Source organism: Theobroma cacao, chromosome 8 (assembly GCF_053813885.1).
Source record: "Theobroma cacao isolate CCN51 chromosome 8, ASM5381388v1, whole genome shotgun sequence".
Classification (NCBI taxonomy): Eukaryota; Viridiplantae; Streptophyta; class Magnoliopsida; order Malvales; family Malvaceae; genus Theobroma; species Theobroma cacao.
Window position 1 is genome coordinate 27,819,911 of NC_142646.1, and position 24,598 is coordinate 27,844,508.

At 31.9% G+C, this 24,598-nt stretch overlaps 4 protein-coding genes across 5 annotated transcripts; 3 read left to right on the plus strand and 1 right to left on the minus strand.

The window, feature by feature from the left end:
• Positions 1 to 3,356: 3,356 nt before the first annotated feature.
• LOC18592932 (uncharacterized) lies at positions 3,357 to 5,544 on the minus strand. Its single transcript, XM_018125422.2, has one exon. The coding sequence runs from the start codon at positions 5,242 to 5,244 to the stop codon at positions 3,403 to 3,405; it is 1,842 nt and encodes a 613-aa protein (XP_017980911.2). The 5' UTR covers positions 5,245 to 5,544; the 3' UTR covers positions 3,357 to 3,402.
• A 4,495-nt stretch (positions 5,545 to 10,039) lies between these two features.
• Positions 10,040 to 10,954, plus strand: LOC18592933 (uncharacterized). 2 transcript variants are annotated; one of them, XM_088808828.1, is made up of 2 exons: positions 10,040 to 10,669; positions 10,813 to 10,954. In XM_088808828.1, exons 1-2 carry the CDS (start codon positions 10,197 to 10,199, stop codon positions 10,868 to 10,870), a joined length of 531 nt encoding a protein of 176 aa, XP_088664954.1. In that variant the 5' UTR covers positions 10,040 to 10,196; the 3' UTR covers positions 10,871 to 10,954. The 2 variants fall into 2 exon arrangements, with proteins under 2 accessions (XP_088664954.1, XP_017980874.1); XM_018125385.2 differs by having other exon boundaries at positions 10,050 to 10,954.
• A 4,658-nt stretch (positions 10,955 to 15,612) lies between these two features.
• LOC18592934 (histidinol-phosphate aminotransferase, chloroplastic-like) lies at positions 15,613 to 21,054 on the plus strand. Its single transcript, XM_018125291.2, has 9 exons — positions 15,613 to 15,987; positions 16,224 to 16,307; positions 16,471 to 16,625; positions 16,739 to 16,836; positions 17,046 to 17,154; positions 17,598 to 17,755; positions 18,886 to 19,028; positions 19,174 to 19,314; positions 20,750 to 21,054. The coding sequence occupies exons 1-9, from the start codon at positions 15,724 to 15,726 to the stop codon at positions 20,879 to 20,881; spliced, it is 1,284 nt and encodes a 427-aa protein (XP_017980780.2). The 5' UTR covers positions 15,613 to 15,723; the 3' UTR covers positions 20,882 to 21,054.
• Positions 21,055 to 22,280: 1,226 nt separating this feature from the next.
• On the plus strand, positions 22,281 to 23,252 carry LOC148761293 (uncharacterized). The gene has a single exon (XM_088809282.1). It carries the CDS (start codon positions 22,281 to 22,283, stop codon positions 23,250 to 23,252), a length of 972 nt encoding a protein of 323 aa, XP_088665408.1.
• The last annotated feature ends 1,346 nt before the right edge of the window (positions 23,253 to 24,598 follow it).

A 24,598-nucleotide genomic window follows, 5' to 3' on the forward strand; every position in this document is an offset into this window, starting at 1 on the left:
GAATAAGACCCAAGCATCCAAATTTGAATCCTCTTTCTTTTAATTTTTGTTGAACTCCAAGCTAAGAACAATTTTTTTTGGACTACTCGGAGCAACCCAGCTAACCTCTTAATCATAAAACTACATACTCCATAACCTCTAAGTCTCCTCATAATTAATAAAAAGATGGCAAAGAGATTTTTGGCATTTTTTACACAACACACAAATTAATTGATCTTTATAAATCATTTTCTTTTTATAAATTCAGATTTACTAGCAACTTTCTCCCACATTAATTGTCAAACAAATATTTTTACTTTAAATGGAGCATATCCTAACCAAATCTTCTTCCACAATTCTTTTCTTTTAAAGTAGGAATTACGAACAGAAAGAGAAAAAGATTTCATAGAAAACATACTACTAGGAGTTGCTTTCCTTATAATTCCATCTTTAAAACCATCACATAGCGTATGCTATTTCAAGTAGCTTTATAATTGAGTCCATTGTGCAAACTCTCATCCAAACAACTTCTTTCTTAATTCTATTTCCCATTGCGACCTAGCATTAGTCCACTGTCCATATTCACATAATCTACCATCTTTATTCACTGTTAATGCAAAAAGCCTTGGAAACTCATCTTTCAAAATTAAATCGTTCATCCACTTGTCATGCTAGAATAAAACTGAAGTGCCATCACTTACAACAACTCCCAAGTTAGCTCCAACCTGCCAAAAAAATTTGTCAGTAGGCATTAGAGGAGAAATATTGTTGTTCCAAATGATAACGAGTGACAGTAGTTTTAGGTAACAGGACACACGAATTGTAGTCATTCTTTGCAGCCACCACTTTTCTCCATAGTTTATCTTTCTCATTACCATACCTCTATAACCATTTAATAAAAAGTCCTCTATTCTAAATTTCAAGATTCACCCTACCCAATCCCCAATCCTCCTTTGAACAACAGACATTGTCCCATTTAATGAAATGCATTCCTTTGTTATTATTCAACCCTTCCCATAAAATCTATGTTGCATTTTATCAAATCCCTTAAATTGAGACATAAAAAAATGGGCAAGTTATTAAAAAGAGACTTAAACAGGGTACTCTACCTCTTCTAGATAAACATTTGAATTTTCATCCCTCCAATTTTTCCTCTACCTTTTGAATCAAAGGTTTCCAAATTTTTGCGGAAGATAACTTAATCCCCAATGGTAATCCCAAATAAGTTGTAAAAAAGTTACCAAGCTTACAATGTTTCTGACCATCCCGATTTTGCTCCATTTTCATTTAATGTTCCAATGCCAAACAAAAAGCTTTTGTGAAAATTTATTTTCAACCTAGTCATTAGACGAAAACATCTCAAAAGTCTCTTCAAATTAAACAACTCCTCTAAATTGGATTTACAGAAAAGTATTGTATCATCTGCAAACTGAAAATGTGACAAATTAGTTCCACAATCATCAATAGACACCCCATTGTAAATTTGCACTTCTTTCGCTTTTTAACCATCATGCAACTGAAAACCTCTGTTACGAAAATAGATAGAAAAAAAGAGAATTTTTCATAATAGAGGGAAGCCTTGTGTCAAACCCCTTTTTAATTTAATTGGTTTTGCCGGAGGACCATTCACTAAGACGAATATGAAAGCTATAGATACACACTCCATTATCCAATTGGACCATCTCCTTCCAAACCCAATTTTTCATAAAGTGAATTTCAAAAAATCATAGTTAACACTGTCATAGGCCTTTTCAAAATCAACTTTAAACTTCAAGCCACCTTGTCTATTTTTATTCATAAAATCAGCCATCTCATTTGCAATTAAGAAGGAGTCAAGCAATTGTCTACTAGGCATGAATGGAAATTGATGTTCTCCCACCACTTTTCCAATCACCTTTCGCAATCTATTAGCCAACAAATTAGGAATAATTTTTAATACACAACCCATTAAGTTGCCACTTATCATTTTTCATTTACGTGAGGCTTACGTGTCATAATGGGTAATGACGTAGCATTCTGATGTGGTATGGTGACCTGACCATATGGCATTTTCACCCTCTACGTCAATGTTATGTCAGTGCCATTTGAATAAAAAAAAGAAAAGTGACATTTTGACTAATGATAATTAACCAACTATTAATTATAAAGATTTATTTGATCCAAAATTAAAGAATAGAAACTTAATGGAATGTAATAGAAGAATGAAAACTTATTTACATTTTCTTAACTAGTTTAGGAGCTTTTTCAAGTATTTTTTTAATTAAAACAAAAAAGTCATCATAAAACTAGAAAATTATTGAAAAATAAATAAAATATTAAAAGATATAAAAAATTTTCCTTGCCAATGAACAATGCTAGCTCCATTCGCAATAAGCCTAAATTTCTTTATAGACATCGAAGCTTTCTTCTCCCAACTCAAATTTGATATTAATAGCTTAGTTGTGTCATATTGGTGATTAAAATAGAAATTTAAACAAATTTTAAGTAACAAATAGTGTAGTTTGCTCTTAATTTCTTATACAAACATGCACACACTACAAAATAGTAAATCATATTCAATGAAAATTTTCATTGGAAATCTATCAAAAATGGGTATTTTTGATAGATTTTCAACGAAATCAATCATAGAAAGTTTTATTGAAAATAGGTCAGTCAATAATATTATTTCATGGAAATAAAAAAATTCGTCGAAAATGCTTTAAAATTCCCAATGAAATAATCATACAAAAAAGGCCCTTGAATCCGTAGAAAATGAATAAAATAAGAACTTAATTAATGAATAAAATAATAGTAATCAATGAATTTGAAAAATAAAAAAGAAAATATTATTACATTAATTTCTTTGGTTGCTTTAAACAGGAATAGAGAGAAGAGCTTAAATCAAAGAACTGATCGGCTCGCTTAACACGGGATTTGATCGGCCCGATTAAAACGTGGTTGGGTCCAGAGAAAGGCAAGTCCACCATTTACCCATAACCCAACACAAACCAAATTAATATGGGTTCGGTTTGATTTAATTGGATTTGGACCCAATTGAACAAATAAAAAATCTAATCCAATATACAGGTAATTCTTATAAGGAAAGGTATATTAATTTATATTATAATTGCATATAAAACTTAATCTAATTATTAATAAAAGAAAAGTTATCCTTAGTATATTTGGATAACAAATATTATGAGAGCTAAAAATATTTTTTTGTTTACCTACTATTGGATTACTGAACGTAATATGTAATATGTTGATATTAACTATACATGTTAGAGTTTGTAAAAGATAAAAATTAACGTATATTATAAGTTTAATTGAGGTAATTATGTTAGAATATAAATTTTGTTAAATTAGGATAAATCATATAGAAAAATAATATTTATTGAAGTTGCTTCAGTCCGCAAAAATCAAATTTGGGAAATAATTTTTTTTTTAACGCAAAATTCTTTCTGTTTTGTGTATATATTTTCTGATAAGCAGATCAGTAATCGCAACTAACCCTATAGCAAGAACAGCTGCCGCAATTGTACTGAGAATTGTCACAGCAATTCGTGTTCTCTTGTTACTTGACACTGGATAATTTGTTGTTGCATTTTGAAGTCCTGGATTTCCACTTGTATTGACTGAAACATGTTGACTGAACTTGGGAATAACTCCGGATAGCAGATTATTGGAAAGTATTAGCTGTTTCAGTGAAGACAAACCAAGCAGGAAATCAGGAATTTCACCTGAGAATTTGTTGTTAGAGAGATCCAAAACTTCCAAACTAAACAGTCCAGAAAGAGTCTTTGGAATGGGTCCTTCAAAGAGGTTCCAACTGAGATTCAAAGAAATCTGCAAATTTAGTGGCATAGAGGGAATCTTGCTACTCAATTTATTTTCTCCAAGCTGGATTTCTAGCAGAGAATTCAAGTTGCTAATTTGATCAGGTATAGGACCAGTGAGATTGTTGCCTTGCAAGTTCAAGTTAACAAGATTTCTAAAATTTGAAATTGACGAAGGTATGATGCCATTGAGCGAATTCCAGCTGATATTAAGTACGGATAACATTCGCAATTGGCCAATTTGACTTGGGATTTCACCACCAACCTTGTTGAGTTGCAGTTTCAGAACCTGAAGGTTAGTAAGATTAAACAGCTCCACCGGCAATGTTCCATTCAGCTGATTCTGAGCCAAGTTCAAGAGTGCCAACTTCGAGCAAGAACCGATTTCTGGAGGTATCATTCCAGTAAAGCTGTTTGTTTCCAACTCCAAATACATCAAATTCTTAAGTGATGCAAAATCTATTGAAGAGATAGGGCCACTGAGTGAATTGCTACCCAATCTTAACCTGATCAAACTTGAAGACATTCTTCCAGGTATTGGTCCCTCCAACCTATTATAAGACAAATCCACGGTCTGCAAGTTTGATGGTGACAGAAAGTCCCATGGAATTCCCCCAATTAAATTATTATAACTAAGATCTAAAATACTGAGAAATTTTGTGATATTACTAGGAATTGAACCAACAAATTTGTTTTGATTGGCTGAAAACCTCCGCAGCGTTGTGATACTTGAAAGGGTTGCAGGGATCAACCCTGTCAACTTATTGGAAGATAGAATGAGGACTTGCAACTTGGTGAGGTTCCCAATACTTGCAGGAATTTGTCCACTGAGGCTATTAAAACTAAGATCAATCCGGACCAAATTCTGATAGATTCCAATTTCAGTTGGTATTGGACCTGTGAAGTTATTCTTAGAAAGCACAAGATGCAATATTTTGAGTGCACTCAAATCATTTAACTGAGAATTAATACTCCCACTCAAAGAATTGAAAGAAAAATCCAAGGATTCCAATCCAACAAATTTATGAAAAGTAGGCAAAGAACCAACCAACTTGTTGTTGCTAAAGTCCAAGCTCTTTAACCCATCAATCCTTCCACAACTATTGAAAAACTCAACTGGGATTGACACCAAAATGTTGTTTGACAAGTTAAGAGACTGCAGGGAATCAATCTGGCAAAACATAGGTAGAAAGTTAGAGGTAGAGAGACCAAACCCGGATAAAGAAAGAGAGACTATGGAGTTGTTGAGAGGGATGTTGCATGTAACTCCTTCCCAGCGGCACGGGTTCGGCTCCTTTGTAGAATTCCAAGGTGAATTTGAGATGCCAAGCTGCTGAGAAATATTGATCATTAGCTGCTTCTGGTTTGAAGCTAGTTGACAGAAGACCAAAGGGTATAAACAGAAGAAGAAATATATCAGCAGACAAAGCCTGTAAATGCAACTCCTCATTTTAAGCTGTAAAGAAGACTACTTGTCAGGATTGAGAAGGGGAGGAAAGGAGACAGGAGAGTGAGGAAAAGAGCAGAGACGAGAATAAAAAGAAATGGAATTAGAATAACATGAGATACAGAGAGAGATATTGGTGCCTCGATGATGGGATTTGCGTTTTTCAAAGTGGAAATTCATGGGAAGATGCTTGTTCTGGGCGTGTTGGGAATGGAGTTGACCGCGAATGCAACCCAATAGACTGACTGACAATGGCCATTGCAGTGTTGGTTTGGTGAGTGAGGGGAGAGGGTTGCTTTAATTTCTTCGTGACTTGTTTGATGACTTTGACTCTCACACTCTCACATTGGTCTTTCCATGAAGTTCTATAATATGGGAAAGAACAACAAGAACACCTCAAAGTCTTTGTGTGTCACAGGCGGAAGAAGAGCCCACTTTTGAATGCTACAGCCTGTAATTAGGAAGAACGCGCTTGCATTCCAGCACATAGATCATTGATCGGTAGAATTTAAATTTCTTTTATTAATTAAAAAGAACACTTTCAAAGACTTTTTGATTCAGGAGTCTTGCTTACGTTCTAGACCTTGGTCAATCTTGTAACTGTCTTCCGATCTTAACAGCTCTATTAACTGTGATTAACACATCAAAATCGAGTAGAAGTTTCATTAGACAATATCAGCATTAATATCTGTACATTGATAATTCAACTAATAAAGCTAGTTCCAAAATCATTAGATCAGACAGGTCTTGGCAGTTTAATGCACGGCGTTGGGAGGAGTTGGTTCCTCCTGTTGTACAGACCATGGAGGGCTCCTGTTGTGTGCCCCCATTTCTGCCGCAAAGCATTCTTTTTTTAATTTTTACATAATATTTGAATTTTTTTTTAAATAAGTTTATATTTTTAACGTTTAATCAAATTAATATATTTTTATTTTAACTTAAATAAATATTTTATAATTAATAATTAATTAATTATTAATAATTACAATATCACTTGTCATTTTGTACTCACTTGATATTAACATAGAAAGTGAAAGTACCATCATGACAACATATCATGCTATCATTTATTATAACATGTCAACATGTCACGTCAGTGTGATACTTCATTCTACATTAGATATAAATGTGATTAACAAAACTTATATAAGGATCCAAGTCAATCACAATTTGCAACTTGAATTTAAACTTTTGGAAGTTACGTGGTTTAGACTTGAAAAGTTATTAGACCAATGATGTTTAGACTTAAATCGTTATAAATGATATCAGAGTATATGTCAGTTTACACTGATCAAGATTGTGATACCCGTCTCACATCATGTATGAATGTAATTGTCAAAACTTGTACAAAGATCCAAGTCAATCAATATTTGCAACTTGAACTTAAGTTTTTGAAAGTTATATAGTTTATGCTTAAAAAGTTACTAGACCACTAGTACTTGGACTTAGACTGTTATAATCACTATCACGTAGTATAGAATGATCAGTTACATTTTGATTCATAACAATTAATCAACCATTAATTATAATAACTTATTTAATTCAAAATAAAAATATAAAAACTTAATTGAACGTAATAAAAAAATAACTTATTTGAATATTTTAAAATAATTCAAAAAAAAATTTAGATATTATATCCTAATTTTTTCATTCACGGTTTATGACTTTTTATTTATTTTTTCACATTAAAATCAAAATTTTTTTTTCTTAATCATGATGAAACTTAAAAACAATTAAACTTTTAAAACCAGAGAAATTAATTTCCGATGATATATAAGTGCGTATAACTTTTTTCCATTTAGATTTGAGGAACCATTGACCCAAGGTCATCAAGTCACTGTTACTTAAAGTTGTTGATACGTTTATGTTATATTAACATGAATACTCGGTATTTGTCCAAGTTCAATTTCAATACAAAAGTAAGTAGAAGTTGGCTCAACTGTTTTCCACTTCTTATAATAGCTAAAAATTTTATAAATTATTTAAATATTTTAAATAATTTTGTTTATTACATTCAATCAAATTTTTATATTTTTATTTAAATCTAATAAATTTTTATATTTTTATTTTAAACTAAATAAATTTTTATGACCAATAATTAACTTAATTAAAATATCATTTATCATTATATACTGCGTAACACTAATGTAATGTATTGATATGGTATAACGACGTGACCATGTTTCACTTTTTACTATTCATATCAATATCACGTCAGTGTCATCTAGATATAAAAAGATAAATAATATTTTTATTAATTATAATTAATCAATTATTTGATCTAAAATAAACGTATAGAATTTGATTCAATATAATAAAATTTTATTTAAATTTTTTTAAATAATTAATGGGTTTTTCCTAGCATTGTGTTTTTTAATAAAAACGGCAAAGTCATCCCTAAAGTTAGAAAATATTGAAAAATAAATAAAATATTAAAAGATATCAAAGAAAATTTTATTCATTCTTTTGGTTGCTTTAAACAAAAATGGAAAAAAGAGTTTAGACGAGAGAACTGATCGGCTCGATTAATACGGGATTTGATCGGCCCGATTAAAACATGGTTGGGTCCAGAGAAAGGCAAGTCCGCCATTTACCAAACCCAACATAAACCAAACTAATATGGGTTCGGTTTGATTTAATTGGATTTGGACCCAATTGAACAAATTAAAAAATCTTATCCAAGTTGTACCCCCAATGGTATCAACAATATAAAAAACCTAAAAGAAAAAAAAATTAATTCTTGTAAGGAAAGGTATATTAACTTATATTATAATTGTATATAAAATTTAATCTAAATTATTACTAGAAGAAAGTCATCCTTACTAAATTTTGATAAAAAATATTATGAGAGATAAAAATAGTTTTATTAGATTATGAAACATAACATGTTTGTATGAAATGTACGTGTTACAGTTTGTATGAGATAAAAATTAATTTATATTATAAGTTTAATTAAGGTAATTATGTTGACTATAATTTTTTTAAGTTATGATAAATCATATAAAAAATAATATTTATTGAAGGTTTTTAATCCATAACAATTAAAATTGAGAAATAAACTATTTTCTACACAAAATACATCTTTTTGGTGTTGATATATTTGTAACATCTTCAAAACCAATAAAAGGTTTTTCTTCTAAAATTTCAAGAATCCCAATCCACACTGTTTTTTTTTTTATATATATTTCTTGTAATATATAGAATTTGTATTTTATTAATTTTTTCTCGATGAAATGGTTATTTTATTAAATATTATCGAAACTGATAGAAAATATTGATTAGAGTTGATATGTGATCAAAACAGTCCATACAGGACCAAAACTTAATAAGATTTTAGTGACATAAATACACCTAAAAACCAGATTTGCATCATAGACAACATCATCAGATGCAAACATAAGTCTCCATCAATATCAAGATACAATAAAAACACACAGCAAAATACCAACAACCAGTCACAAGAATAACCAAAGCCCAACATGTCCAGATTAATTGAAAAATGATAAGTAGATTTGCCTCATACATGGTAACATATTCAAGTTGTATTTAAAGAATCATGAATTAAGAAATTTATAGGAAAAATAAAAGTTTCCCAAAGTGAAAAACAAAAGGAAAAAGATAACAAGTTTAAGCCGAAAGAGCATGACAAAAAAGACGTAAATATATAAGTAAATTAACTCGTATATTACGGATTCATAATTTTAATTTAAAAGATATACTTGTTTGATAAAGAAAAATTTTTATTTATAAATTTAAGACTCATTTTATATTTTATTGATATGAAATATGTGATCCCGATCTATAAACAATGGCAGGAATGCAATCGCTTTCAAGGAGGAGGTTGGAGGCTCCAAGTCAACTCTAAACTGCGGAAAAATGAAGGTGGAGGAAGGGTATCTCCTCTCAATCCGGCGATACATAAGATGCCCACTTCTCCCCTTTTTGACAGTTTTTGGCTTCTTCCTTATGATTTATGCGTACGGGGCCTTCCAATATGCAAACCAAGTCATTCACTCATATAGGTTATAAAATATAGTCTCCTTTCTCCTTGACCTTAACCACGCAAACGTCGACATTCAACCTTCTATTTTTTATATTGGTTTTTGTTTTTGTTTTAATTAATAGTATACTCTTGGAAGTTATGTGATATTATATGATTACAATGCATGATTTAATCATTTTTTTCGATAAATATATAGAGAGGCTCATTAAATTTTGCACTACTATATATTGGTTTCTTTCATTTCATATATTTCACTCTTTTTTTAAGATTTTCAAATCATACTTTTTCATGACAATTCCTTGCACTACTTTTCTAACTTATTTTACCAATAGAAATTTTGGAAATGTGAATAATCACATTCTCACATTCGCATGCAGTATACCAAACGTTTCTTATAAAGTAAAAAAATTGCTTTTAAATCAAATACGGTAATGTAATTTTCTTAAGATTTTTAACTTAATACATTTTCATGCATGTCAAATACTATAATATTATCTTTTAAACGATTATGATTATATTTTTTACAATCACATATTTATAATCACATTTTCAATAAGACATCAAATAGCACCACAATGCATCCCTCACAAAAAGCTCACAATTGTTGCAATGGAGATTGGTCCTATTAATACAAACAAATTTACCAAATTATATGTCACTGTTTACTTGACATGATTTGTTTGCCAGGAGATGACAATGGATGAGTACCAAATTATGGATAGGTGGCCTACTTACTTCCATGGGAGCCAGAAGATTTGAAAAATCTTTTCGTTGAGGGGGACCCTCACTCACTCTAGATTCATTGACATAAAAAAGTTGTTAAACTTGTGGAAGCAGTTGAACTAAAATTTTCCAGGGCACCCAACCCACCACCGAACTTCCAACCCCAACGGCCTAGCTTGTTGATCTCTTGGCTCTCTCATGTTTCGAAAGGGCCGATCAGCGCCAAGCCATGGCCAGTACTGAAGAATTCAGCTTCCCTACCACCGCTGCCTTATACCCTTGTGGGATTGATTCGCCGCCCTTGTGGCGTCTGTCTCCTGCTGCATCTCCTGATGTTTTTCTTGACAGGAAAGCAAAAGAATGTTCAACGAGAGAGGAAGAAGATTGTTTTCCAGATAGACCAGAGAAGAAGCATCAGGAAAGAAAGAGCTTCTCATATGTAGAGAAAGGTTCAAAGGTGTCATCCAAGAAAGTAGCTGCTGAGGATGAAGAGGAAAAGATGGACCTGTTGTGGGAGGATTTCAATGAAGAATTGCCAACAAGTCGCAGTTCAAGGTCTTCCGGAGACATGGTAGAATTGGGTTGTGCCCAGGCCTTGAAATTGTCCAAGAACAATGCTGCCATGTTCCCTCCAAGAAGACCAGGCATGTTGGTTTTCATGAGGGTCTTGAGAAAGCTCTTCTTGGTTCATAATTCTCAGAGGTCAGTTAAACATCGCACCTGGCAAACTCCATAGTTTGATTGATTTATTGCTGACAAATTAAGGGCTCCTCAAAAAGTTTCATTTTCTATATGTAAAGTCATGGAAAGGTATATATTTTTAAGCTTTCCCACCCTGTATTCAGCTGGTTTTGGAGCTCTTTCCAAGGACTAAACAAAGTCTTGTTGCTCCTCGAATTATGAAGATACCACTCCATTCTAATGCTGGAACTTGGAAGTGTATGAACTATGAAGAAACAAATCTATAGTATCTCAGATTCTTAATTACTCTATCAGTTAGCACTAGAATTTATGAATTATGTATAATCCAAATCAATTCAATCTTTAAAGGTTCTATATATGGTAAATACTGCCATGTAAATTGGTGTTAAAGTTAGTGTAGTAAGAGGAGAGGAAAGGATTGATCTGGTCAACATTGAGAGGGGGCAAGCATAAGATGATGAAATCCAAGCTAACAGAGTATGTAGTTGGAGGATGTGGGCTCCCCTTTTTCCTTTCGAATTAGTTTTTAATTAGACATTATAATAATTAATTGGGATATTTTAATCCCATTGAGAAATGAGATTCCATTCCTCTTCAAACTAGATCAATTTGTCATTTAGCTGCCTAATCAACCTTTATTAGTTATGAAAGGTTATTCCTGTACAAAGATTTTGACATAATACTTAAAAAATCTATAAATTATTTAAAAAAATTCAAATAAATTCTTATTCATTTGTTAAGTTTGATTAAATTGTTATATTTTTATTTTGACTCAAATAAACTATTATCATTAATGTTTGATTAACTGTTGTTAATCGAAATACCACTTGTTATTTCATATCACATGGCATTATTATTACATATTGACATGTCATAATGAATGATAATGTTACATGACGATATAACCATGTGGTATTTTTCCTCCCACATTAACGTCAACACCACATGGGTATAAATGACAGATGATACTTTGACTAATAACAATTAATCAATTGTTAGTTATAATCATTTATTTAACTCAAAATTAAAATACAGACGTTTGATTGAACACAATAAAAAAAAAGAATTTATACTTAAAATTTTTTCAAGGGTTATGCTTAAATTTTTTAATGAAAGGAGGATGGTAACTAGGCAAGGATTTTGAGAGTGACAAATGTAAGGAGTTGAGGCAAAGAAATCTTAGCTGTGATACCTGAACTAATTTCCAAATACAAAACTCCAACTTCTATTGCTTGAACTTCAAGACTTGGAGAAATTAATGGAAAGGAATCTGACTATAAATAGATTGTACCGTGTAGTGCAAACTCTGAAGATTCTAGATTTGTGTGTATATAGTGACAAGGATTTGCTCCCTTGACTACCAAATTTTCATCAATGGAGAAAGTAGGTATACTTTTAATGGTAAATACTGAAAGGTTAAGCAAAGTAGAAGATAAAATAGATTAGGGCACCTCACCGTCAAATTATTTTACAAGTTGAAAACTAAATTATCATAACATTTATTGTAAAAAACAAATGTACAAAGAAATATATATATATTTTGCAATGTTTTGACTCTAAATTCTTTTAACTTATCAGTATAAAGAAACAACTTTTTTTCGACGGTATTAATTTGGTTCAAAGTAGTATATCATTACCTATGGATTTTTTATTAAATATATTTTCATTTTCCTAAATGAATTAGCAACAAATTTTATTTGGAATTTTCCAACAACACTTGTTTAGCAAATGATAAACTAGTTTGTGGAGAGAAAAGAGAATAATGAGAAATTAAACCACTTCAAAAAATTTTTAGCATGATATTTGAAGAAGCTCTTGAATTATTTAGAAAATTTTAAATAAATTCTTATTCTTTTATTGTATTTAATCAAATCCTTATACTTTTATTTTGGCATAATGCTCAAATAAGCCCCTAAACTATTTAAAAAAAATTCAAATAAGCCCTTAGTCTTTTATCACATTCAATCAAGCCCCTATATTTTTATTTTGGATCAAATAAACCCCTATTACTAATGATTGATTAATTGTCATTAGTTCAAATGTTATTTATCATTTTATATCCACATGGCACTAACATGGCGTTGATGTTTATGGTAAAAAATATCTTTCTTTTTTTTATAATTGGGGGAGGGGAGATTCAAACCTTACTTTTTAAGTAGAGAGATCATGCACTAACTAATGAGCCAAATGCTAAAGTGTTGGGTTAAAAAATATCATATGATCATGTTATCATACTAAATTAGCATATTCTATCATCATCAATTATGATATATTAATATGTTATATCATCATCAATTATGATATTTTAGCATGCCACGTTAACTTCATACAACATAAAATGATATATGACATTTTAACTAAGGTAATCATTAGTCATAAGAGTTTTTTTTACTCAAAATAAAAGTACAATGGCTTATTTGACTCAAAATAAAAATATAAAAGCTTATTTGGCTCAAAATAAAAGTTTAAGAGTTTGATTGAACAAAATAAAATATAAGGATTTATTTGAATTTTTCTAAATAGTTTAGGATTTTTTTTATAGTATGCCTTTTATTTTAAAACAAATAAACTCCTGTAAATTAGTGATTGACTAATTGTTATTAGACAAAATACCATTTGTCATTTTATACCACATGACACCGACGCGGCATGTTGACATATCTTAATGGATGATGATTTGACATAATAATATCGTTATATGACATTTTCACTCTCCACGTTAATGTCATGTCAACACTATATTAATGTCATGTGGATATTAATTGATCAGTGATATTTTAACTAATAACAATTAGTCAACCATTAATCATAAGGGTCAATAAAATAAAAATGGTATAAAACCAAATAAAAGTATAAAAACATGATTGAATACAATAAAAGAATAAACATTTATTTAAATTTTTTAAAATAATTCGAAAACTTTTTCAAATATTATGTCAAAAATTATTTGATCCATAAATAAAGAATTATTCTCAAATCTTCCTTTTGGGTTATGGTATACAAAAGTACAATCTGATCTAGGTACTATGCTATCCAAAAAATTGTAATACATAACTCTGTCCAACATGATATATTTTCGACACTTACTTCAACTAACCTTAATTGGTATTCAAGCATTTGGTTTATTGGTTGTTACATGATTTCTCTACTTAGAGATTAGGGTTCAAATCTCCCTTCCTTCAATTAAAAAAAAAACCTTAATTGTAATTTTTTGGACAAAATGATCTTCAAAATAAAAAAAATTTATACAAAGTTTTGCACAAATGGTATAAACATTCAAATAATGTTTAGTAATGTTTTGTCAACAATATGTAATAATTATTTCTTTATCTTGTTGCAATTAAGGTTCTACATCATTATTAAATATATTTATTTATGTCATAGGTAAAATACTTAGATCCCTTAAGTTTTAATCAAAATTTTACGCTATTTCATTAGTTTTAGAAATAAACACTCTTTCCCAAAAGTGCAAACACCGTTAATAAAAAATATGAAAAAATAAAAACACCTTTTCTTCCTTTTTTTTCTCTCAAATAATATGGTCTGCTAGTATGCTCGCATTCATCTACCAACACCCCCACAACAAGTGCTCCCCACTAGATTTTCACTCACTCCCTATTGGTGCTCCTTTCCCTGGCCTGAAATTTTTTTGTAAAAAAAAAAAATTTATATAATAGTAATTTTTAAAATTAATAAAAAATAAGTTTATCCTTTCAGTATTATTACATCATCAAACTAATGAAAACATTAACAATTAACTAACAGTTAGACTTATATGTCTAGTGAAATATATTTTTTTTAAGATGAAGTATCAATTTCAAAAACTAATGGATTCGTGTGGAATTTCGATTAAAACTTAAGAGGTATAAGTATTTTATCTTTATTCATCTTTAATTTGTAAAGCTAGTAGGTTTTTTTTTTTTTTTATAATTAGGGGAGGGGGGATTCGAACATTTTTTTTTATATAATTAGGGGAAGGGGGATTTGAACCTTACTCTTTAAGTAAGATGATCATGCATTAACCAATGAACCAAATGTTCGGGTGCTGGTAGGCTTTTTTTTAATTCTTCATGGGTTAATAAATTATTTATGTATAATAATCACAATGCTTTTACAATAGCACACAATACTTAAATGTTACTATTTGAAATAATATTCAAAATGCAATCCGAAATTATTATGTTACATATGTGGAATCTTAATTATGTATCAAAACACATAATTTGAGAAAATAAATCATTCTTTTTTTAAAAAAACTTTGTTTGTTCAATTTCTAATTTGATATATGAATCAAATTTATGAAATTACTTAAAATATCATTTGTTGAATGTTAATATAAAATTATGGCATAATACTTAAAAATACTCTTAAACTATTCAAAAAAATTTAAATAAGTCATTATTCTTCTATTGTATGATTAATTAAGTTGATGTGCTTTTATTTTGGATCAAACATGTATCAACCAATAGTTAACATATCATTATTAATCACGTGGTGTTACGTGACATGTTATAATAAATAACGATGTGACATGATAATCTAATCGCGTGATACTTTTACTTTTCATATTAACATTACGTCAACATCATACCACATAAATGGTATTTTGATTAATATCAATTAATCAATTGTTAGTTATGAATGCAGTTATTTTAAAATGAGATATAAAAACTTAATTGATTGCAGTAGAAAAATAAATATTTATTTAATAATTTAAAAAATTTCAGAATATTATGGTAAAATTATTCCAAACAATCCTCGAAACACATGGTCAAGAACATAGTAAATGTCTAAACTTGCGCAATTCATGGATGTAAAAGGGCAAGAATTATAAGGTTGGCGGCACTTTGTCCACTAAATGGAAAGGAAAATTAATTTAATACTATAAAAAAAAGGAAAAAAGGACAGGTAAATGCAGTGACAAAAATTGTATATGCTTTAAGTTCAAAGGGTTCCATTTTTGTTTTTGTCAGTTTCAGTTATTAGTATATGGGTTATAGTGCTTAGGGTTTTGACATCTCTTCGTCTAAAACAAACCTTTAGCAGACATATTCATGGGTGTCACCAATATATCCAACGCTGCTTCACTTTGTTTGGTCAAACCCAGAGCCAAAAGTCACCAAATTGTGAATCCTCAAAGACCCATTTGCTCTTTTGAAGGAAATCATAAGAGGGTCATCATGGCTACTATCTCTTCTTCTTCTTCTGCTTCTTCCACTGCACCCTTTGAGCATGTTAATCAGAAGTTGGGTGGTGATTCTTTTATTCGACCCCATTTGAGAAAATTGTCTCCTTATCAACCTATTTTGCCTTTTGAGGTGATTGGATTAAGACCCATATTCTGCTCATTTTAGTTAATTCACTGATGATTGTTAAGCAGCTGGTTTTTGTATCTTGACCTGATTGATACATTTTGGTTGTTTCTTGCTGATTCATGTGGCTTTGGTAACTTGCGTGAAGTTTTCCAGTCGCTCCATCATTAGCTTCCTAAATGCATTTCATGTTAACTAATCAGTTGGTATTTTTTCTTAATGAGCGGGTTTTCATGTTATAGGTTTTGTCAGCGAAACTGGGAAGAAAGCCTGAAGATATCATCAAATTAGATGCAAATGAAAATCCTTACGGTCCACCTCCAGAGGCAAGTAGTGTACATAACTACACTTCCTTTTTATGTAGCCAAATTGTGAGCATGAATGAAGTTGAAGAAAAATTATTTGGGTTTGTCTGTATGCACTGCAGGCAATATTCTTGCTATTGAGTAATCCTTTATCCCCTGATTGCGAATATCAGATTGTTTGTAGGTTCTTGAAGTCTTAGGGTCATTGAAGTTCCCATATATCTATCCTGACCCTGAATCTCGTCAATTACGTGCTGCTCTTGCTGAAGATTCGGGGCTTGAATCTGATTATATTCTTGTGGGTTGTGGTTGTGATGAGCTTATCGATTTAATCATGCGGTTAGAAACAGAAAACTTAGCTTAAGCAGCCCTTGATTTCCACTCAATGTAGCCTCGAGCACTGTATCTCTAACTGGTTTCTCTTTCTATTTTCCATTAATATTTTGTTGCAGATGTGTGCTTGATCCTGGCGACAAGATTGTGGACTGCCCTCCGACCTTCACAATGTATGAATTTGATGCTGGCGTTAATGCGGCAGAAGTTATCAAAGGTAGAAATATGCTTTCTACTAGTTTCACTTTCTTAGGCATCTTCAGTCTTAACTTCTTAATGATCTTTTTTGCATCTGGGACATGGATAGTTTGCTTGGTAATCACTAGTTAATATAGGAGCATTAACAGCAATGCACTTAAGATGTCAAGCTGTTCATATTTATTAATCGGCTGTAAATATCTATAAAGATTTTAATCTGCTGTGCAGTTCCGAGGAAGCCAGACTTCAGCTTGAATGTAGAACACATAGCTGAGGCTGTTGAGCGAGAAAAACCAAAATGCATATTTCTAACTTCTCCAAATAACCCAGATGGAAGGTAAGTGTTTGTAATGACTTTTTCTTTTTATATCTAAGGGACATGAACATTGTGTTATATTCTCTAAAAATGCTGTCTGATTCGCATTTTTTTCTAGATGAAATATATGTTATAAGGTACAAAGGGGGTGCCAACCTGAAACCTTTAATTTTACAGGACAAGAATGATGGAAATATTTTTGATGGAGTCATGCTGTTTTGTTCCTGTGAATTTGTTCTACATGACTTCCTTTTCTTTTCCTAGGGACTTGCTAATATAATCTAGTTGGTTCTTCTGGTCCTCTTTTGGGTGGGGGTTCTGAATTCATTATGTGGATTTCATGAGTTTGTGGATATATTCTAAATGTGGAATGTCGGAAACTGTAACCATATGTTGCTCTGTGCTGTGCTCCATGTAGATTTGGTTTTGATACCTCCATTTCTATGTTAATTGTAATTTTGCAGTATAATTAGTGATGAAGTTCTCTTGAAGATCCTTGACATGCCTATTTTGGTGGTGCTGGATGAAGCTTACATCGAGTTTTCTGGAATTGAATCTAGAATGCAATGGGTGAAGAAGCATGACAATCTAATTGTCCTTCGAACATTTAGCAAAAGAGCTGGTATGCTTCTGACTTTTTTCCCCAATTGTAGAAATCAGTATTTGTATGAATTTAGATGTTTGCCTTCAATTGTCTTTGGTGGTGTGGTGTGAATAGTGTTTTGAAATCTTAAAAGCAGAGGGCTTATTGTGTCTTTATTTTCTTTTATAAAAATGTATAATGAATTAAAATTATGATTTTTGTTTACTGTTTAATGCATGGTAGAGAATATCTATGTGTCTACCTCATTTCTTTTGGTAATGAGATAATCTCTTCCTATCTATCGTTGCTGTTATAATGACATAAAGATTTCCCTTTTCATGGCCATGCTGTGGATGTTTTTTTAGACATTCTGATGTGGATGTTATTTTAACTTGGGCAGAAATTTACAGAATATAGGACCTTACTCTTTTGCGGCCACTTTATGTGGGCTTTTTTTTGGGGTTTGTAAGAACTCATATAAATAGCTTATCTAGGACTTGCCATTTAGCTTTTAATCAGTGAGAATTTTAATAGACTTAAGATGTCAGGACTGAATTTGTTTTTAGTGTTTCTGCCTTCTCCTTTTCTTTTTATTTCTTTTTAACTTTCCCCTCTATCTGAGTGGACTTGTATTGTGTAGCAAACACAAGCACTTCACTTGAATTGAAAGAAATTAATAAAAGACGTCTCCAACTTGTTGCCTGAGCCATCTGCTATTACGTTATTCTTGGCTATAAATTTACCCTTCTCCTCCCTTTCAAGATCAAGGTCTTATACGTTGCTTTTGGCTATTTTCATGGATCTCAGTCCATTGCATTGTGGTTAACTATATATACTTTGGAAGTAAACCTGCAACTTGTATCCTCTGAAAGATAGCAAAGTTCTAATAGTCTTTGGAGATGTGAATTCATTGTTTTAATTCAATCTTCAGTTGATATCAATCTTGGTAGACAATATATGCTTTGCTGGTTAATCAGGGAATTTTTGGCAATTACATGTCTGTCAATGAATCATTCTCCTCAAAATAGTTTTGTAATCATTCCTTTTTTAAATGTTCTTATTTCTCTCTGCATATATGTGTGGGCATGTCTACCCCTCCTTCCCCCACCCCTCCAAGAAAAGGGAAAAAAAAAGTTATAACTTAATTTGAGAATTAACAATCATTGCAGGTTTAGCTGGGATCCGTGTTGGATATGGAGCATTCCCTTTGAGTATAATTGAGTATTTGTGGAGAGCAAAGCAACCATATAATGTTTCTGTTGCTGCTGAAGTTGCTGCATGTGCTGCATTGCAGAACCCAAAGTATCTAGAGGTTCTTACTGTTTTTTATTAGTATGATTTTCGGCTTTAGTTTAGGCTTCTTTAAAAAATGGTAGAAATATTTCTAAAAAGGGGATATTCTGGATTCCCTTATGCATGAAACTCGGTCCTAATACTGTGCTCTAAATCTTTACCAGATGGTGAAAGAGGCTTTGGTACAAGAACGGGATAGGCTTTTTAAACTTCTTAAGGAAGTACCATTTCTGAATCCATATCCAAGCTATTCTAATTTCATTCTATGTGAGGTGACATCTGGAAAGGATGCTAAGAAGTTAAAGGTGTATAATCTCCCATTCTCTTATTCACTGCCGCTTTGCTCTCTGAATTTATTTTGTTTTTTACATAATAATATGCCTAATTTTCCTTCTCCATCTCTTTCTTTATCTAATATTTTTCAAGGTAATTGCTGATTTGTCATGGTTGCATGCTTTCATCCTTTTTTTTTTTTTAACATAAAGTGCATCTCAACATGCTTGACATTGTATGCTAAGTCTAAATATCAATCTTCTTTTGTCAACACTTTTGTTCTGCCTCATACTAAAGCTACATTGGATTGACAGTCATATACCAATTGTGGTATCCTTATGGATGCCTGTGTGTCTGATGTTGATATTTCAAAGCTCTTATTACAATTTGTTTTACTTGAACCATCAGGTATTATTAACTTCTTTGATAGATTATTTGCCCTATTTTGCAAGCATTTTTGAACAATGATGGAGCATATAGTTTGTAAATTATGCAACTAGGTAGGTCACTTCACATATTGACATGTGTGATAATATTAAATATCCCGGGATACTTCCTTTACCTATCCCTGTATTATTTCAGCAATAGATTAAGGCTCGAGCAGTTTTGCTTGAAAAATAATTGAGCCACTTGAGCTCAACTTGATTATCATCAACTTGGGCTACAAGCTCATGCTCAAAACTTGAATAAGAATTGTAGATATTATATTTTAATTATATAGATACAGTAAAATATAATATGCAAAGAAAGGTTATTTTTAATTTATATTTCTAATATATATCAGTTATAAGATAAAATATAAGAAATTCCAAAAGCTTGATTAAACTTGCAAACCACTTGAACCGTGTATTTAAGTATTCAAACTTGGTTTGACTTACTATTTGAGCTTGAACCGCGCATGAAACTGAATAAGATGACTTTAAATGTTCAATGGGTTGAGCTCCCATGTTGCTTGATTCACTTACATCCTTGATTGCATGCGATGAGATATTTGTGTGGTGAATCTGATTTAGAAGTTACAGTCAAGGCTTTCTTCTGTCTTGGTAATTATAGCGGTTGCATGGTGCATATTACTCTCAAGTGGAAGTTATGTTTTTTCTTTTATGAAAGCACTTGTTTCAATGCAATACTTGATTTCTGAGTTTAAGGGTATATGATGCTTGCTTCCAGAAACAAGGATATAAGCTTTTGTTAATCATCACGATCTGACTTGGGTTGTTTTGAGCTATCTAGAGTTTTGGTTGTTTTAGGAACCACGTGATGAATGGTTCATGACAATGCATCTTCAGCTTTTGATCACAATTGAAAATATTGCTGAACGAGTTTCTTCTGTTCTTTTCTTTTTTGCTCCCCTCTTTTCCACTTTCAGCATTTATCATAATATTATGAATGGTCCATGAAAGTGCCTTTTTGTTCCTTTCATTTTTCCACTACAGCATCTATCATAACTTCAAATTTGTGACGCAGGATGATCTTTCAAAAATGGGTGTAATGGTCCGTCACTATAATAAAAAAGAGTTGAAGGGCTATATTCGTGTAACGGCTGGGAAGCCTGAACATACGAATGTCTTAATGGAGTGCTTGAGGCTTGTATCCTGATTTCTTTGCCAAATTGTGCAAGTGAGGCCCCAAACAGGGAGGTTAATACAATTTTCCTTAACCAGACAACAGTTTGAGATTTGAGTTGTATTAACATGACATATGGAGTTGCATTTTTTAACTTGGAATTCAGACTTTTGATATATATGTCAACCTGTTCTTTTATACTACAAGAGATGATGAGATTTTTAGATTGTTAAATTGGATACTCAAGCTATTTAAGTTCCTCTGGTCCTGAATGATTGCCAATGTTTAAGCCGTATTCTCTTCTATATATATGGAATTTTCTCTTTCCTATATATTAAACTTGCCTCAAAGCCAAATTCTAACAATTCTGACTGGTAATATTGACATGAAGCTTGAAAACTAGGTTGTTTCAATAGAAAACAAGTCCATGGATGGCTAATGATTGCTTGCTAAAGCCTACAAAATTTGCTTCATGGCGGTTTTCTGGGTAGTCCCTTTTCTCTTCCAGATCAAGAAAATTTTCCATCTAACTATAAACCAAATATGTACGTCTCTCTTCCTACTTTGAAAATGACCAAGGGTTTTATCCAACTGCCACTTGTAACATCATATTTGGCTTTCTGGCCTGCCTTTGAGAGGTTGCCGATTCATTAAGCGCCCCTTCCCCACTTCTGCTATACTATCAGAAATTCAGAATTAAGGTCAATTACATTCGCAGAAAAGTTATTTACAACAGATTGAGCTTAAGCAATTTGCTAGGTGTCATTTCATAGATGAGTTATGAATCTCATGTCAATTGTGTACCAAAGTGAGATTTAAGTGTTCATACCGTCTTCAACCTATGAAACGTCTTTTGTGAGATAAAATCGTCTTGCAGGTTGATGTGAATTGTAACGTTAAAGAAACTGAATTTACTATCTCTACACATATAATTTAATTAGATATGAAAATAAATTTGCTATCTTCACTAAGATAATATAATTAGATATGAAAAGCACAAAGTTGCCTTAACCATTAAATGTTCACCTTTTTATGCATGCATTTCTTTCATAAGAAACTATAAAAAGAAAGAAAATTGATTGGCAACCATCAAAGGGAATTGCTTACCCTTTTTGCTGAAATGTGGCAATATATATGAAGGATTGCGTGAACTTCTTTCTTTCATATTTATTCTAAATTTTATAGTTATTTTCCTCCTCAAGTAATTAGACTTCACGTATTCTTTTTCTACTAGTGGAAGAAATGTAGTAAGTAGCTTACAATGCCAAAGGATTCCCATTATAATAAGCTTTTCAAAATTATGCCTTACTAACTTTTCGTTTGGTCAAGCACTAAACCACCTTGATCTTGGGAATGAATTATGGAAATTAGGTGTGGCCGAAGATCTTGAAATGCATTTCTGTGGTTCCTGTAAACTGATCGATCTTTCATAATGGGGAGAGTGTTCCTTGCATGTTGTCATCAATTGCTGCTAAGAGAAAAGCCATCTTCTTTCACCAATGCTGATGAAAGTATTCGGGTCTTTGCTTCCCTTGGTATTGATCTTCAAAAGCTTCAAGTATCACTATCTGAGAACTCCTTATCACTTCAATGGTGCAGGGATGTGGTGAATCTCCTCAGGAAGATGCACTTTCACTTGCTATGCTTTGTTCAAAAATCAGAGCCAACCATGTTGTGGGAAGGAGTTAATTGTTTGGAAGAGTACATGGAGGAGAGCCTGATCCTTCTCGATTTCTGCAACTGTCTAAAGTCAGCCATTTCTGGGATGAACAGGTACTGCCTGCTGATCGATGTTGCTGCTAATAAGCTTCATGATGAGAAATCTTTGAGCAGTGCTTCATCAAGTAAGAATGAAATTGAAAGACTAGAAAGAGAGAGCAAGAACCTTTATGGTATTGAGATCAAAGGGAAAGACTTGAACTTATTCAGCCAGGAAATCTGCAAAACAAAGAGCAGAGATGTTAATGTTCGAGTCATTTGTGCTGTGAAAGGCACCATGAGTGTACTATGTCTACTTCTTTTCTCTTCAATATTCTACCCAGTTTCGATCAAAGTTGATGATGGGTTGTACAGCAATTTCCCTCAGCTGAAGTTGTTCTCAGTTTCACTAAGGAAGCTTGTGTGTAGCTTCTTTGAAGGACTAGATGGGGATAACAAGGATTATACAAGACCAGTTTTGGTTGAGAATAAGATGGTAGAGAGCAGGGTTTTGAATATTAAAGATCAGGCTTCCAGGGGAATAGCAATTGATGAAAAGAATTATCTAAAGAGTATTGATTCATTGAAGAATAAATCTGTAGTTCTCAAAGAGGGCTTGGAGAGGTTTGAGTCTGCAGTGACTGAGCTGTTTAAAGAGGTTGTTAAAGGAAGAAAAAATGTTTTGGGCATGGTGACAGCTGCTTAGAACGTTTTGCATTCCTTTCTTTTGTTTGTCTTCGTTACACATAAGTATTAACAGGGTCATTTCTTTTCCGTTTGATCATGGCCCAAGGTCCAAGAACCTTACATGTACAAGTCGACTGACTGGAAACAAATTCATTCTTTCTATCGAACCTTGAATAATAAATGTTCTGTACTTGTTAATTATTCTTCTATATGCATGTATTTTTATAGATTAGAAATGCAAAAAACCTAATCGAATCAAAAACTTGCTCAAATGTATTGATTCATGTATAAATGTCACGATCAATACCAACTTGTAAGGTATTGTCTATTTTAATTCATTGAATTTTACAATTTTATCCCATAAAAAACGATTGAAGATGATGTGAACACTTAAATATTAATTTTATTCTAATATACACAAGACGTAAAATTAATGGTTCTTTCTGAAACTATCACAAGCAATCCTATATAGTTAACTTAATATGTACCTTAACCAGTGAAACAGCCCAAAACGTTTCATTGGCTGCTTATATTATTTGAAATGAAAACACTTTTCTTAAGGTATAAAATGACAACCTTTCCAAGCACAACTACCCAATCACGACCCTATACAGAGTTGGTTTCATGCCCTTGTACAAAGTTGTTCATGACATAAAAAATATGTCAAGAGGTGGCATAAATGTAGGCCATTCGTCAAGAGGTGACAAAACTTATTGACAACTCATGAGAAGTAGAAACTTTTTTTTTTTTGAAAAATAACTGATTCATTAGTAAGGCCTGGGTAAGCATTCCAGCCAAGCATGGGACGATTTTTAGCCTATGAGTTTTGATGTAAAACCCACTTACATAAAAACCTACCCTTACAAAAAAGCTAGGGCTTTGTTACACAAAAATATCAGAGCAATAGCTTGCTATACAGTCCCAAAGAAACCCCTTGATACACAGTCCCATATTTACTCACATCCTAGACCCTCCCAAATTTACATTCAATCCCACTCATTAATGACAAGAAGATTGCACAGCTATAAATATCAGTCAGCATGTTCAAAACAAAGTCATAAAGACAATCCTATCTAGACCAAGACAAAAACAAAAGTGGGTTAGACATGCATAGATTTGATGGAATCTTTTTTCATAGCCCAAAAAATAAAACCTATTTCCTTATTCCAGAAATCAGAAACTTTGCTTCAGTTCCACACCAACCTCAAACTGCCTCAATCAAAAATATTAATTGAATCCTTCTATCTCTGAATCCCCTCCTTTGCCAGGCAATCTGCTACTTGGTTTTTTTCTCTAAAAATGCGGTTCACCTCCCATTTCTAAATACTCTTTTTCAACCTTTCAATGTGGAGAATCCACTTTCTA

Bases quoted from the DNA above. Each gene is read 5' to 3' on its own strand.
- LOC18592932 (XM_018125422.2), bottom strand. From the start codon at position 5,244: ATGAGGAGTTGCATTTACAGGCTTTGTCTGCTGATATATTTCTTCTTC.
- LOC18592933 (XM_088808828.1), top strand. From the start codon at position 10,197: ATGGCCAGTACTGAAGAATTCAGCTTCCCTACCACCGCTGCCTTATAC. The intron at 10,670-10,812 runs GTCAGTTAAACA...CCCTGTATTCAG, and splicing joins TTGGTTCATAATTCTCAGAG to CTGGTTTTGGAGCTCTTTCC.
- LOC18592934 (XM_018125291.2), top strand. From the start codon at position 15,724: ATGGGTGTCACCAATATATCCAACGCTGCTTCACTTTGTTTGGTCAAA. The intron at 16,626-16,738 runs GTTAGAAACAGA...ATTTTGTTGCAG, and splicing joins CTTATCGATTTAATCATGCG to ATGTGTGCTTGATCCTGGCG. The intron at 17,756-18,885 runs GTATGCTTCTGA...CAATCATTGCAG, and splicing joins AACATTTAGCAAAAGAGCTG to GTTTAGCTGGGATCCGTGTT.
- LOC148761293 (XM_088809282.1), top strand. From the start codon at position 22,281: ATGGGGAGAGTGTTCCTTGCATGTTGTCATCAATTGCTGCTAAGAGAA.